This window comes from Motacilla alba, chromosome 3, assembly GCF_015832195.1.
Source record: "Motacilla alba alba isolate MOTALB_02 chromosome 3, Motacilla_alba_V1.0_pri, whole genome shotgun sequence".
Classification (NCBI taxonomy): Eukaryota; Metazoa; Chordata; class Aves; order Passeriformes; family Motacillidae; genus Motacilla; species Motacilla alba.
Genome location: NC_052018.1, coordinates 54,517,634 through 54,532,362, shown reverse-complemented (window position 1 = coordinate 54,532,362; position 14,729 = coordinate 54,517,634). Strand labels below are relative to the sequence as shown.

Sequence of the window (14,729 nt, the reverse complement as noted above, 5' to 3'; positions counted from 1 at the left end):
TGCCCTTTAGGCTGGGCTTTGCAGCTCCCGTGAGCTCGTGGTTGAGAGTGGTGCCTGTGAAGCCCAGGGTGTTGGCATGCCTGATTTATGTAACTGCTGCACACAAAGTGATTATTTGCTAGTAAATTACTGATTTTAATCTGTGTGTAATCCTTTCCCTCCTATGTCAGAAAGACACAGGCTAATCCTCCTACTCCTTTACCAGGAAGGTAAACCTTCCCAGGATGGTGTTTGGGGGAAGCTGGGGAGAGCAGGAAAATGATAAGAAAATAAAATTGTTGGTACAAAAATGGTAACAAAAGCATCCTATTTAGAGCACGCATTACCCACAAGGGAAACCACATAAATATATGTGCCTGCAGTCTCATTCTGGAAACAGTTATGTGAGAGGGGACTTGCCTAAGTTTATGACAATCCTATTATAGAAATAGATTTAATTAAAATTCTTAATTTATTGGGGAGACTGGAGAATGAAAATGCTGAAAGTTTTGAACTTTGTGGGATATTTAAAGCCTTGTATAGGTGTCAGCATATTCTCTCTTGTGAGAGAATAAGCAAAAATATCTTCTAGCCAAATAAAGATTTTCAAAAGAAAGAAACTGTGTGAAGCTCAGCTACAGAGATGCTTAAATTGTCAGCTGCTAATATATTCTGGAATGATCATGTTTTAAAATATTATAACATCTGTTAAACACTTCAAAGAAGCATTAAACTAAGGTTTTTGTCTGCTTTTCTTAGGAGCCTTAAAATAACAAGCTAGGCATAAATTTTGCTAGGCATATAATAAAGTGTTTGCATCAAAATGTGTCAGGCCAGAACTATAAATGTATTTAGGGACCTGAATGGTTCAGGTGAACAACAAGTGGGATTTTCAAGGCATGTAGTCACCTTACTGCTCCTGAAAATGATGCTGAGGTGTAATACTCATCTTGAGGCAGTGCCTGTGCCTTGTGAGAAGACTGGGTAAGCAGTTGTACTCTATATTTAGTCATTATCTTTAGGTTAATGGTGATGTGACTTCTGTCCTGGCAGAACCCTAAGCCTGAAGTTTGCATACTAGAAATGCAGATGGGCTTGCTTTCTTTCCAGTTCTTGGGTGTTGGACTGTGACTGGCTGTGAAAAGATAGTTTAGTAGGGGCACTACCTTGACTGCCAAGGAGTGATGAATGGCTGCATTAAACAGGACCTGCATCTGCTTGCAATGCAGAAATGCCTTTAAGTTGCACTTTACATACCTTGAGGTGTCTTACAAATGCTAGGACTTATTTAAAGGATTCTCTTAATTCAGCAGTTTTGACTTCAGTTTAAAAATACTGTAGGTGCAGTATAACTATAGGCTCCCAGCAAAAGGTAGCGCCACACTGTGTTTTTCCCGCTCCCTTCTATTAGACACAACAATTATGAAACTCTGCAACCAGTCAGATACTGCCAGAGGCAAAAGAAAAATAATACACTTAACTAAAAAAATCCTAAAAACAAATTACCAACCCCCCCCCCCCCCCACCCCCCCCAAACCCCACAGCAGTTTCTGTTGTATCTGTGAGCTGATCTGCTTTCACAGCCCAAGGTCATGAATGGAGCAGAAAGTAAGAGCTGAGGAATGGATAACACTGCAGTTTCACTGGTAGCCTAGGACAGATATACCCCTTAGATTCAATTACTGTTACCTTCAGTGCCATTAGCCCAGCTCTTGGTTGCTGTGGAGCCATCTAGCAGAGGGGCTTTTGTTTCCTTCCAGCCTGAAGCCAACAGTGGTGCTGCCCTATGAGCCTTTTTCTGCTTAATGGCAAACACTTTTTTGTAGAGTTAGCTAAAAAAAACCTGACCTGCTTTAGGCTGGGGCAAACTCTTGACAGATACTGGCAATGACAGCTATGTTTTCCCCCCATATAGTTGCTGTGGAAACGGGCCCTTAAAGATCGTTTCAAATACGTGCGGAGACCCATTGAAGATGATGAGCAAGTCCTGAGGAACAAATGCAAGTTTGGGCACAGGAGGGGACAGAGCAGAAAATCTTCTTTTGCTGAAAATACTCTTGATGATGTCCGAGGGCGGGTAGAGGTAAGATTTTTGGTGCTGGACTGAGTTCAGTCTCCTCTGTTGACAACAAGGCCACCAGCCAGTAAAGGGGAGAACAGATCTCATCCCATTTAAATGTGGTGGGAATAGACTATGAGAAATGTGTAAATAGCAGCTTTACCCCCAAAGAGTTGCAGCCAGGCCAATTAGCCAAGATCAGAAACAGGCTTGACTCACAGCTGTAACCAATAAGGAAGACCAGTCCTATAAGACAGGGAGAACTGGGACCTAGAGTCAGTTGCTGTCTGGGCTTTGAAGAAGAATGAGCAGTGTTGAGAAGAACTATCCCTGAGAAATCACCGAGAAGGTATGGGACTCTGCAATATGATAACAACACTTTTACATTGAGAATACAACATTTAAACTCATTTCGTATAGAGCTTGTCATATTGCCAGACCCTTGACTTTTTTTAGGTATCAACAGCAGAGCTAAACCTGATACTGGACACCTTGCACATTTATTGTCATTTAGAGCTGTAAATTGGACAGAAAATACTGTCTGTTTTTTAAAATGCAGTATTTCTGTTCTGCTTTCAACTGTATACCTCCAATTAGAGTAAAAACAAGAGAGAATTATGTCTAGTAGCTGAAGCCTCTGTACAAAAAAGGATGCAAAGAGGTATTTGAGCTGGTAGCAAAAATCCTACTGTCACATTTATTATATAAAATCTGTTTGTGTAGATGTGTGACATACATAGGCATGTTTACAAATCTTTTTATGCAGTTGCTGTGTATTCCTTTAGTTGGAGAATTCAGAGAGTTATCACTGCCCAGTAAGTGTCTGAGGCATACTAATTAATTTATACACTCTCATAAATTCATTAAGGTTCCAGGTTTGCCAATACTGCACACACCTCTTTGTGCTGGAATTAGAACATAGTAGAATTTAAACAATTGTGCAAATGTGATAAATAGCTACTTACATATCTTCTTTAGCTTATCCATGTTCATCCTGCTGTTTACCAGACCCTGTATTTAGGGAACAAGAGTGGTTTATTGGATGCATTTCTGCATATATTGCTCAATATATCTGCATTTATTGTGATTGAAGGTGGCTTTAGTTTCCTATACTAAATGCAAATACATGTTTGCATTAGTTTTTAGAAATTTCAGTAATTTCTGTTTATTACCTTTGGGTTAATATGTTCAGGAATAAACACACCCTTTCTTGCCTGCTTTAGTTGAAGGGTTTGCAGCATGTGTGAAGTGAGAAACCTGTGACTTCAGTGCAAAGCAATAAACAGTCTCACACCCAGTAAAGAAGAAATTATAAGCTCCTGGTTTTGTGTGCACATTAAGAGTTAGCCACCCTTTATCTGCTAAAGCTTGGAAAGGGCACATGTAGATCTTTTCTGTCTTATGAGCTCGTTGAGAAGGGTTTTGGAGTGATCCTGTAGGGACTGCACGCTAAACTTCATTTATCTGTAGAGAGGGTGTAACTGCACTGTGCTGTGCTTCTGCAGACCAGGAATCACCACTCTTTAACTGCATTGCCCGAGGCCATCACTGGTCACCCTTGTTTGCTTTAGAAATTAAAGAAAAATATTGCATCTCCTCTAAAGGCCTAGGCCTTTTTTTGCTAGCCTGAATGTTGTAAGCAAGTTAAGGGTTAAACTTAAAGGTGGTGAGAGGACACTGAATATCCCTAAACAACTTTTCTTTCTTTCTCTCTCTCATTTTCCCTGTATCCTGAATATATATATATATAATACAAATATAAATGCAAGAATCAACACTTGTGGGCTCTATTAAGGATTAAAAATGTATTCCATAATTTTGAGGGAATCAAAAGTTAGTTTTAAATGTGTTTCTACATTGAAAGCAGCATTGTCTGACTCTGAGATCCTAAATTATGTCACTACGTATCTGCAAAATGGAACAAAATGTTTAGTATTATTTTTAACAAAAGCAGTGGGGATTTTCATTTTGTACATTTAGGAACACACATAAAGGCACTTTCCTGCCCATCCTTTGCACTGATTACTCTACAAAAAATATAAACTGTTAGAGTACCTTAGTCTCCAAAAACGAATATTTTATCTAGAAGCCAATACCACAGGCAAACCCAAATTATATTCAAATTGCTGTTAGCCAAATCCCCTTTTCTTCATCCCTTTTCCATGACTGGAAGAATGAATCAGCCTTGTATGAACTAGAAGCCAACACATCAAAATAATTGAGGTAAAATGGGGGGAAATTAATTCCAGGTTAAGGAGACCTTTGGAGAATAGTCAGTGAAGGATTCTTAGTCCCTTTGGGCCACCACACTCTCCTTTAGCTAGGCAGAGTAGGACATTTAGGGCATTACAGGCCAAAGCCGACTGGCAGAGCTATGCAAATGAGAGAGCACATCTGTTCCCAGCAGATGACCTACTTAGTCACACGGCTGACTTCTGTATTGAGCTTTGGTTTCTGAGCAAGCATAAGCTGTCACCCTGTCATGTGTGCTTTGTGTCACTATAGTCTTGGATTGTTAATGGCATAAAACTGATAAAAAGATTATTTACTGATAGGAAATGTCTCACTGTTATACCTGGCATTTATTTTTATATCAGAAAAGTAATAAAGTTATTACTACCAATAAAATCCTTAACCAATCTTTTTACTTTTTCATGTGAAAATCCAGCTGCTTGCTAGGACAAGCTTCCTGTGATGTTTTGAGCCAGATGATGTCTGCCCCTTGGACTGCCCAAGCCCCTTTACCTTCCAAGCAGGCATCCTTCCTTCAAAAGCAGCTGGAGCATACTCGGCAGGGTATACTCCCATGCAGGCCATTGCTTCCAGGTGCAGCATCTGTCTTTCTCCTCCAGTTTCTTTAAAACATCTGCTGATGTATTCCTTATTACAGAGCATTATATCCAAACAAGACTGAAGAGCAGCCACTCTTTTTTCTAGTGATTAGCATCACGTAAAAAGTCTTGAGGAAGTGCAGGGCAGTAGGATGATGATAAGTAAGCACATAAACCCCATGCTAGAGGTGTCTGTCACTAAAGGAGATTTTTATTTCAATGATGCTCCCTATAAATATCCATCTGGTTGCATCACTGGGGAAAGAAGCTTGGACTGTGCCTGGCAGACGTTAATTTGAGTCTCTGTGTCTGAGGGATATTCAGAGTTTTATCAGGAAACCCTCCATAAACAACAAATTTTATGGCTGTGGTGTGAAAATCCTTCTCAGTCATTTTCCACAGTCAGACAAATATCTGGGAGCTGCAGTAATCCAGGGGATAGTGTTTTGTAATGATAATGACCTTCAACTGCTGCAAATCGAAGGTACTTTCCATGCCAAGGGTGATCCCACTGTTAAAATACATAAGAAAAGCAAGCCAGTCTCCCCTCCACAGCAAGGGTGGGATTACTGCTAAACCAGCCATTCAGTGGCTTGTTCTGACTGGTCTCATTATTATTTTTTTAGCATCAAGATCCCTTCCTCTGCCCTAAGGACTTGTTTGGTTTATGGTCCTTCAGGCTGTGAGGGAAACCACCTCCTGCCAGTTGTAATGGGAAGGGCCCTGGACTTGGGGGAGCCAGAAGAAACAGAAAGATAGGACCTTCCTGGACCTTGGCCAAAGGATTGTCAGAAGGCAAAAGGTGACGGAGAAGGAAATGGGGCTAGAGCTGATGATTGGCTAGCATACCTCGAGAGCTTAGGGCTCAAACACTATTTAGTCTTCCCAGGGGCACTGACCAAAGAGCAAATTTTCCCTTTCAGAACTTTAAGTTTGGAAATCTTGCCAGTCTCAAGTGGTGCTGTTCATGGAATGTGTGTGACTTCACTATCACCTCAGCTGAATACAGAAATGGAAAAGCCCCCAGATACCCTGTATGGCTTAACCTGCCAATTCAGAAAGGTGTGTGTTTCCCATAGGTCCAGTATCATATTCTGCAACTTCCAGAGGCTCCTGGGATACTCTTATGACCTCTCAAATGCCACTAAATAGCTGCATGTATGTATCCAGCCGTATGCAGCTAGATCAAGCTCCTTCAATCCATCCCAGGCATTAAATAAGAAAATATCTCAGCAAAGTGACTACCCAAGGGTATCTTAAGCTTCCTGAAATGTAAGGGAATATAACAGGCTAGAAGACTGCTAGTAGTTCTTGATATTAAACAAAATGGAGAGAGAGTACAGTCCCTCTTCTAAAGCTCCTGATTTCTTACATCTTATGACAGCCTGTTTGTGAGGTCATCAGGGTTTCTCTGAAGCTGTCACAGAAATAAATTTGGAGTTAGGTGTGAAAAGGAAAAACAGGCTCTGACAGGATGTCAGCTGAGATAGCGGTAGATGTTTGCAGATAAATGGGAGTATTTGCCACACCCATCAGAGCCAGGAATAACAAAATGAAAACAATTTATAAAGGGGGCACTGGCACACCATCTTCTTTCTGTGTCAATGGGATAGAAACAAGAAATACTTTGATGAGAACTTTGACTGGGAGAAGTGGAAGGATTCTGCAGAAGCTTTAACTCACAAAGTTGGATATCTATTGATATTCCTGTACAGGGAATATAAGCAGGAATTTTGAAACTGGTGAATGTGAAAATTCTGTGCCAAGAGGACTAAATGAAAAGCAGAAGAGAAGACCCCTGGCCCAGGAGGAGCACCATTTGTGCTTGCTTGGGTGGTATCATGCAGTACAAGAATGGTGAAATTTACCCTGTTGGTTTTATCTGGAAACTGTCTCTTCTGATTAAAGGAGGAGTCAGGACTGAGTGAAGTCTACCCTGAGATGAAGTCTCTTTTATCTCAGGTTAGGTAAATTAGGCAAGGTAGACATTTCCTAGGGATATGCCTTTCTTTGAGGTGATAACTAACATCATGTTTGTCAGTGATCTTATGCCACTGCAGGAGTCAGAAACTTGAAACAAGATTCCAAGGGCTCTAGAAAGAATAGGATTTGGAAAATGATGGGTGGAGGAAAAGGGAGGAATGAGAAAAATAAGGCAACAGCAAGTGAAAAAGAGAGCTAAATGTCTGTAAAATTCTCAGAGGATAAACAGCTTGTGTATGAGATGCTGAAATTCTCTTGGCTCAATCGTATGGCACTATTGGCAGGTACAGCATTAGGTACCATCTATACTGAGAATGCCATGCACAAATTAAACAGAGGTGATAGCACCTTTCCCTCTAAGATTAATGGTCTCCAAATTAGGTGTTTGAATGTTTCCCAGCCGGAATGTGAGCATGCATATGTAAATGATCATTCAATGGCTGTACTGAACGTTGTAATGTGATTTTTCCACTAAAACTTTGATGTGCATACATCAAACTTTGAGCGTGTAGTGTTGCTTAGTTAATATTTTGAAATGCTTTTAAGTCAAAGCAAAAGCTTTAAACACAAATCCCTGGCATACATCTTGCACTTCACCTTCTTATTTGTGTCAGCCATTGTCTTCATTGTTCTGTGAGTTAAATTGTCAAGCACAGGTTGTTCCTTGGTAGAGGAAAACAGATTTCTCTCATCTTGTTTATGCAGTGTACAAAATCAGAAAGCAGTTGTTGTGGTCAGAAATGGCTGACTTATGTGACTTTGAAAGTTTTTGGTTAGCACTGGCACATAGATCTAGTAGTTGCCTGCCTGGCTCAAAAGGCTAATTATGTGTAATTAAAGCAAAGCCTGCCTTAATTAAACATCTAATTGGAGTACAAGTCAATGTGGATCCTGGTGGTTACACACTCATTTTGCTTGAAAGCAGCCTGTCCATGCTGTTTCCCCAGTCTTTGTGTGCAGTGTTTGCATGTGAGAGGTGGGGCATGGTTTTGATGCCTTCTCAATTCTCTCCCACCATCCAGGATGAGAAGATGGGCCTTGAGCAGTGCCCAGTTTACAGCCTGCCTTTTTAGATTCATACTTGTTCCAGATCAGTGTCCAGTGTTTGGGGGTTTTTTTTGAGCAGACCTTCACTTTCTCTCATTGCCTGTTTTGATTACTCCTCCTGATATAAAATGGCCCAATGTTCATGATAGTAAATGTCATTCCAATGACCCTGATTGTCACCACAGAAAAAAGGGCTGTTCCTTAAAACAGTGGTAGCAAAAACCTGTTCTGTACACTATGCTTTTATGATGCCTTGTGTCTGTATGAGGTCCAAAATACCAAGACACAGAGATTATGCTCGCTTAAGGAGCTGTGAAAGCTGCTTCTCACCCTGAAGAAGTTATAAAAGCCAATTAATGAAAAAGATTATTCCAAACAAGAGTCCTAACTACCATCAGGCTTTCTTATGTAAGTACCTTGAGTGTTGATGCCAACTAATGCAGGTAGAACCAGCAATCAAGAAGTGTTAGCAACATCAATGCTCTTAGCAATAACATGACTTGGAATATGCATTGGCATCTTGCAAGGAAAATTCAAAATGTGTTTTTCAAAGGAAATATTATTAGCAGCTTCTGGGGAGCTAACAAGAGCAATAATAATGAAAGACAGGGGCTGTACCAACACAACTACCTATCAGCATCCCAGTCCTAATGTATGGTGGTAAAGGACTTCCCATTCAGTGCTGATGCCACTAAACCTGTCTGCACAGTACCACTGTTCCAGGAGATGGTTCTCATTACCATCAGATGTTTTTCACATTGTTTTCCAGCAGTCAGATTAATCTCCATGCAAAGGAGTTGCCTCAAAGAAATATCTCCAGAGCATCCCAGGTGAGGAACCTGGATCACTGGTTGGCAGTGAGCAGACTGACAGCATGCAGTAATGTCCTCATGTTTAACTCCACTGCTCCTATTTGAATTCCCTCTCTCAAACTGAGGAGCCAGTAGGTCCTGTTGGCATTCATCAAAAAAGAGATCTCTATCTTTGTCCTTAGCAACAATGAGGCCACATTTACCATTCAGCAATTGCTCTAAACCCATGTAAAGAGCAAAGAGCTGTCTGCTGTCCTCACCAGAGGTGCTTTCATCACTCTTTGATTAGGCAGTCATGTTTGGTGTTAACATTCATGTCCTTTACGATTTATGATGCTGGCTTTGAACAGTAACTAAAAGCTTAGACCTTGGAGATCACATCATGCATAAGAATTGCTCCCTCCCTCCTCACAAACTGATGTAGCAGTTTCACTGCCTTGGCTGTGACACTGTTTCATAAAGGTCCCCTGCTAGCTGGGGCTTTTTTCAAGAAGGTGCTAATACAATCTTGTATTTTGGGAAGAATCAAGATCCATCAAAAGAACATTTAGGAATCAGGCCTTTATTTAGAAATCTGCCTCCAATCAAATTACTATCTTCTTGCTTCAGGAGATAGGAGGAATTAGGAATTTGGAGTCTAGTAGTTTTTGCTTTGTATGTTTTCTTGCTTTAATGTGAGCATCTTAACACAGCCTGCTTGCATATGGTTCCAAGTAGAACCATGAATAGCAGGTGAGGAGTCAGAGTCAAAAGGCATCTGGAGCGTGGGTACAGAGCCTTACAACCTGTGTGGCTCCCAGACTTGGTGTCTTCAGTCACAAATACCTGAGATGCCAAGAAGTCAAGAGTGTTTGCGGGCATGGGCACTAAGGGATGGGCTTCCTAATGCTGTCACCCTTTGAAAGTGAATCCAGCAGAATGAGTACCTCTGCTTACCTCATTAACTTATTTTCCACATCCTTTTGCCTTTTTCTTTGTTCTGCTGCACTTCTCATGAGTGCACTTGTGATAAGACAGCTTCTTACTTAAACACACTGAGATAAATTCTTGTTTGTTCCAGAAATATTTTTTAATCAAAATGTTATTGTTTAAAAAGAAAGGTGAAAAACATCTTTACATTATAAACTAAGCATGCAACTGAAATGGATGTTACTGGTGACACAACTGAAAATCTGGCCAGAGGGGTCAGGTGACCTCAAGAAGTAAAGAGTCCTCATTTAATGAGGCTAATTTTTTAGTTCTGTCCGGTATACCTGCAGAACTGTTAGCTGTGGCTTCTTCAGACATTGAGACAAGAAATCCCAGCTTTGGTCTAGATAGGATTGGTTTTGCACATTATCAAAATAACTGAGCTTTAACCTTATGGTCAAATTTTACTGGAATATTGCTGTGCTGTAACTGGCTTTCTCGCTGTGATGGCTGAAGTGGAGAGGATCTAGAGTCCTCCCCAAATAAGGAATTGATGAGCTGATAAGCCAGTTCAGTAACCAGAATCCCAAACCCAGATTCCTCCTGCAATGTTAGTTAGCTATAAAATATTTTAAATGACACTTGGAATCATTCTCCAATCAAAAGGGCATCCCACTGAGATAACTTATTTCCACCAAAAGAAAGCCACCTCTCACCTTTCCACTTACCTTAAAAGCCAACTTATTCACAATCAAAGAAGTTGGAAAGATTACAGATAGTGATTGCTTTAAACAGGATGAACACTGCAAGGCAACCAATTCTAATACTGACTTCTGCTTGTATTACTCCCAGGTTACAGATGATTTACACTACCAAGTTTGGGCTTCCATTGCCATTTTTTCCCCCCTAATAAATAGCTATGACAGCAATTCTTCCTTATACTACCCTCATATTTTTATTGGTAGCTTGTGATTGCCACTGATGAAAATGTCAAATGGTCTCCTTTGGCTAATTAATAATATCATCAGCTAAACTAGCTCTCAAGGACAGAGCTGACCACAGAGAAAGTCCATCAAATCAAGCTGTGTTTGCCTTGCAAGGGGGCTGGAGAGAAGCTGGCGTAAAGGTCACAACTTCTTCTCGTGTTTGTTTCTAAGCAACCCAGTCAGTCAGTCTGTTGCAGCACACTGGGTCGAGCTGTTTTGCTTTCTTGTCTCTGCAAGTAAGACACTGAAGGTGACAGGCCCTCGGGGAATGAGCCACCATGTTCCACATCAGCTGGCTGAAGAAGTCCCTGCTTTACGGGCAGGAGGCCTGAAAGCAGACCCACAGGAGAAACCAGTAGTGAAAGAGCTGTTTGGAGTCAGGGACTTCAAGCTAGCTCTTGCACAGTATAAAAACATAAATGTAATTTTAAAAGCCCTAACAACTGCCCAAGTTTGTGTGTGTGAGAAACCGTGTGTATCTTGAGACTGACAAGAATGGGTCATCCCTTGGTTCTGTGCACTGGTCACAGTGAAACAAGGGACAGCCTGTCCAACTTAGGGCAAGTTAGCAGGATAAGGAATAGCTGAATGGCCCACTTGGGAATATGTGACTACTAGGATGGTATTCATAGTAGTAACCAATATAAATTTCATACCAGAAACCATCAAAGGCTGATGCAGGAAGCTTGCAGAAATGACACACCAGAAGCAAAACAAAACTCTGATGACTCTGAGTGATCTGATGGACGCAGAATTTTTTTTTTTGTGGCTTTCTGCCTTTTCTGCACTGGTTATAGAGGATTTCTCACCCAGAGTGAGAAGCAAGAAGCCTGATGCTGCTAAGGGACAGGAGTGCTCAAGGTGCATTCCCTAGGTACAGGGTGGCTGGCAGAATATAAAGCCAGAAATACCAGAAAAATGAGATAGATTTTGCAAGGATTCTCAGTAGGTGAGTTCAGATGATCACATTACTGGGACCATTCTTCACAGGCATTCTTCAAGGCATCTGTCTCAAGACTGGCATGTCAATAAAAGGGACAGAATAATTCACTAAAATGAGCAGTAACACATTTGCAGGATCAAGTACTTGCACAAAATTTTCAGTGGTGTCTAAGGATCAAACAGATAATTTTGTAATTCACTAAAATGTACAATTTTTCTCATATTAGATAATTGGAGGTAACTAATTGCATGCCAGTTTCTAGAGTTTCAGGAGAGAGCTAGACAACATATGGACCAAAAAACCTTCTGTCTTCACTGGCCAAGTTGGCAAGAACTGTAATGCAGACCCAAGAGGAAACATTAGGAAGGAATCAACAAAGTTGCAGTAAACAGACCTAATTCTTCACAAATTCGTTAGTTCTTTGAAGTATTCAACAACCCTGAGGACACAGGCAATCCAGTTGATATAGTTTACTTTAAATTCAGAAGAGATTTTAGCACATGCCTTTCAAAGGCTCTTAGAGGATATGATCTGAGGGGATAAACAGTAAGGATCTTGAATGGATAATAAGTTAAAAGATAGAACAAACAAAGCTATGCAGAAATGGTTGGGGTTTACAGTGGAAAATGTTATGAATGCTTAGTTTAAGCAGTTCAATATATTTCTAAATGACATGGGAAAAGTAGACTAGTTGGCAGATTACCTTTTGTGATGCTACCAAGGATACTAAAGACAAAGACCAAAGAATTGCAGAAGGACCCCATTGCGGGGGGAAAAAACCCAGCAGAAAAAATTCATTTCTGATAGATGGAAAATAAGGCACCAAGGAGAAAACCCAGTCCTAACAACACTTATAGCTAACACTCTGAGCTTATTAGTACCATTCACAAATGTTATTTTTATACCTAGGCCAAAGAATATCTGGTGCAATGCTAAGCAGCAGTCAAAAAAACAAAACAAAAACAAGTTGATTACATAGAATTATTTAAGAAAGGAACAAAAGGCAATGCATTGTATGCCCCTGTGGTGTTCCAGTACATCTCAACAAGTACTTTGCACATATTCATAAAAACTCCAGTGAAATTAGAAAACTTGTGAAGACAGTAACATGGATAATTGAAAGTATGGACAAGCTTCCATATGTGGAATGATTAAATAGCTTAGAAAGGTCTTGGCTGGAAAAGAGATGGCTGAGGACAGAATATGACATATCTGTAAAACTACAGTGGCATGGAGATGGTAAATAGGTTTTGAATCCAGGATGATAATTAGGAGGCAGAAGTAGCAGGAGAAAAACAAATAAATGCATTTCCTCTGACAGTGTATAGTTTAACTGCCACATTTAAGGCAGGATTTTGTGGAAGACATGATTTTATGAGAGTTGGAAAACTGACTGGGAGAAGTAATTGAAGGAGAAAAAAAAATCTACTGAAGGCTGTATAGCTATAAAGACTGAAGGCTATTAAATATAAAGTTTGGGAGTCCACAAACCCCAGTGAAGTGAAGTCTTGATGAACTCACCAAAGACTCATCATTTATACTTTTTCCCAGCACCTCTCCCAGGCAGGTAGGGGAGGGTATGGTTCTAACTTGTCTCCCCACCTCTTCTCCTCTCCTGTGCTCCGAGGAAGAGGCCAGGAATGCCTACGTAAGCTGGTCACAAACAAACGCTGCTGTTGTAATACAATGAAGACTGAAATCCTCTTTTAGAAAGAGTACAGACTGTGCAAGTACAGAACCCTAGCAAGGGCCAGGGAGTTGTGCAGGAGGCACATTAGGTATCTGTCCTGCATGCAGATCTTATTTTCTTCTGTGATGCCAATGGCTATTGGTATCTATGGATATACACTAGGAGAGGCGGGTTTTTCACTGTGTACTTTGTGCAACCATTCTTGGACTATCACATGCATGATTTTAAAGAAGGACGTTAATTAAAATGGAAAGTTTAATTGCACATGCAGAGCACCGCAAAGTGGTTTGGGATGTTGTGTGTTTCACAGCTCTATGTCGGAAATGTTCTGGGGAACATTAGGAAGTGTCTCAACTCCCTCTGGCATTGACCCACAGATCGCCCACGTGTAGTCACAGCTGCATCAGTGACAACACAGACAGGGAAAGCCAGTGGCAATGCAGCCCGAGGATGGAAACTGTACCAACTGTGCATCTCTATGTCCCTCAGCTTGCTTCAGTGGGCAAATTCACTGTGTCCACTGATGGATAAGCTACACGCATTCAGGCTACTCCAGTTGGTGCACTGTTTTGGATAGCCACCCCTCCTCTTAGTAATTACTGGCTTTGGAATTACATCAGGGACAATAACGATAATTTTGAGGAAGGTTGTTAACTATCCTCACATACAAAAATACTTTTTGAAAACACTAACAGTCAAACTGCTCAAATAATGGCTTTCAATACTAGGTTTTTTTGTTCAGCTGGTCTCCTTGGGGGTAAAAATTCCAGCTGCATAAATGTGAAAGTTTGTTGTCCTGCTTTTAGGACCTGTATGGGTAAGAGGAAAATACTAAAATTCTCTTGGTAATACAGAGTTAATATTGCTAAATACTGAGTTGTCGTTAGAACTGACTACTCATTTCCAGTAAACCACAATGAGACGAACCAGACACAGGAACAGGAATTTCATTAATAGCCTCAAATATGCAATTTGGGCTTGGGGGACTTGGCTGACAGGTATAGTTTTATATGAAAACAGACCTTAGTCTAACTTAGATTATGAGGGTGAGTTCAGAGAGCTGGAACTGAAACCACATTACCCTTTCTGCTGAGCTTCGCTACACTCAAATCACAGAGGTCACATCAAATGACACGAGCTAAAAAAGCTAAATAATCAGATAAAAAGGCTGATTTGTTACAATTCTGTCCTTTATTTCTTCATAGGAAGAAACTCTTCATCTTAAAGGCAGTGCAATGGATTTACATATTAAGTGGCTTAATCGAGAATATATGAAAACTCAGAGGAACTGGGAAGAAGTGGATAACAGAATGAATGCGACTATAGAAATACGAAGAAAGATGATCAGCAATAAGGCACCTTTAAAAGATGTTCTAAGAACATTTCCTTTCTTAAGATGCCCTTATCAGGTAACAGAACTATTTTTAATAATGACATTGAATCCTGTGGTATAGATGTGATATATCTGTAGGCATGTATTTCATAGGGTA

At 40.5% G+C, this 14,729-nt stretch overlaps 1 protein-coding gene across 6 annotated transcripts in view; it reads left to right on the top strand.

The window, feature by feature from the left end:
- SAMD3 (sterile alpha motif domain containing 3) overlaps positions 1–14,729 on the top strand; it is a 40,504-nt gene that overhangs the window by 21,314 nt on the left and 4,461 nt on the right. For 5 of the 6 annotated variants that reach the window (XM_038131712.1, XM_038131710.1, XM_038131709.1 and 2 more), the window contains 2 exons: positions 1,895–2,062; positions 14,445–14,648. In XM_038131712.1, the coding sequence (XP_037987640.1) occupies positions 1,895–2,062; positions 14,445–14,648 (372 nt within the window). The remainder of the gene's footprint in view (positions 1–1,894; positions 2,063–14,444; positions 14,649–14,729) is intronic. The other variant, XM_038131713.1, reaches the window with a different exon arrangement.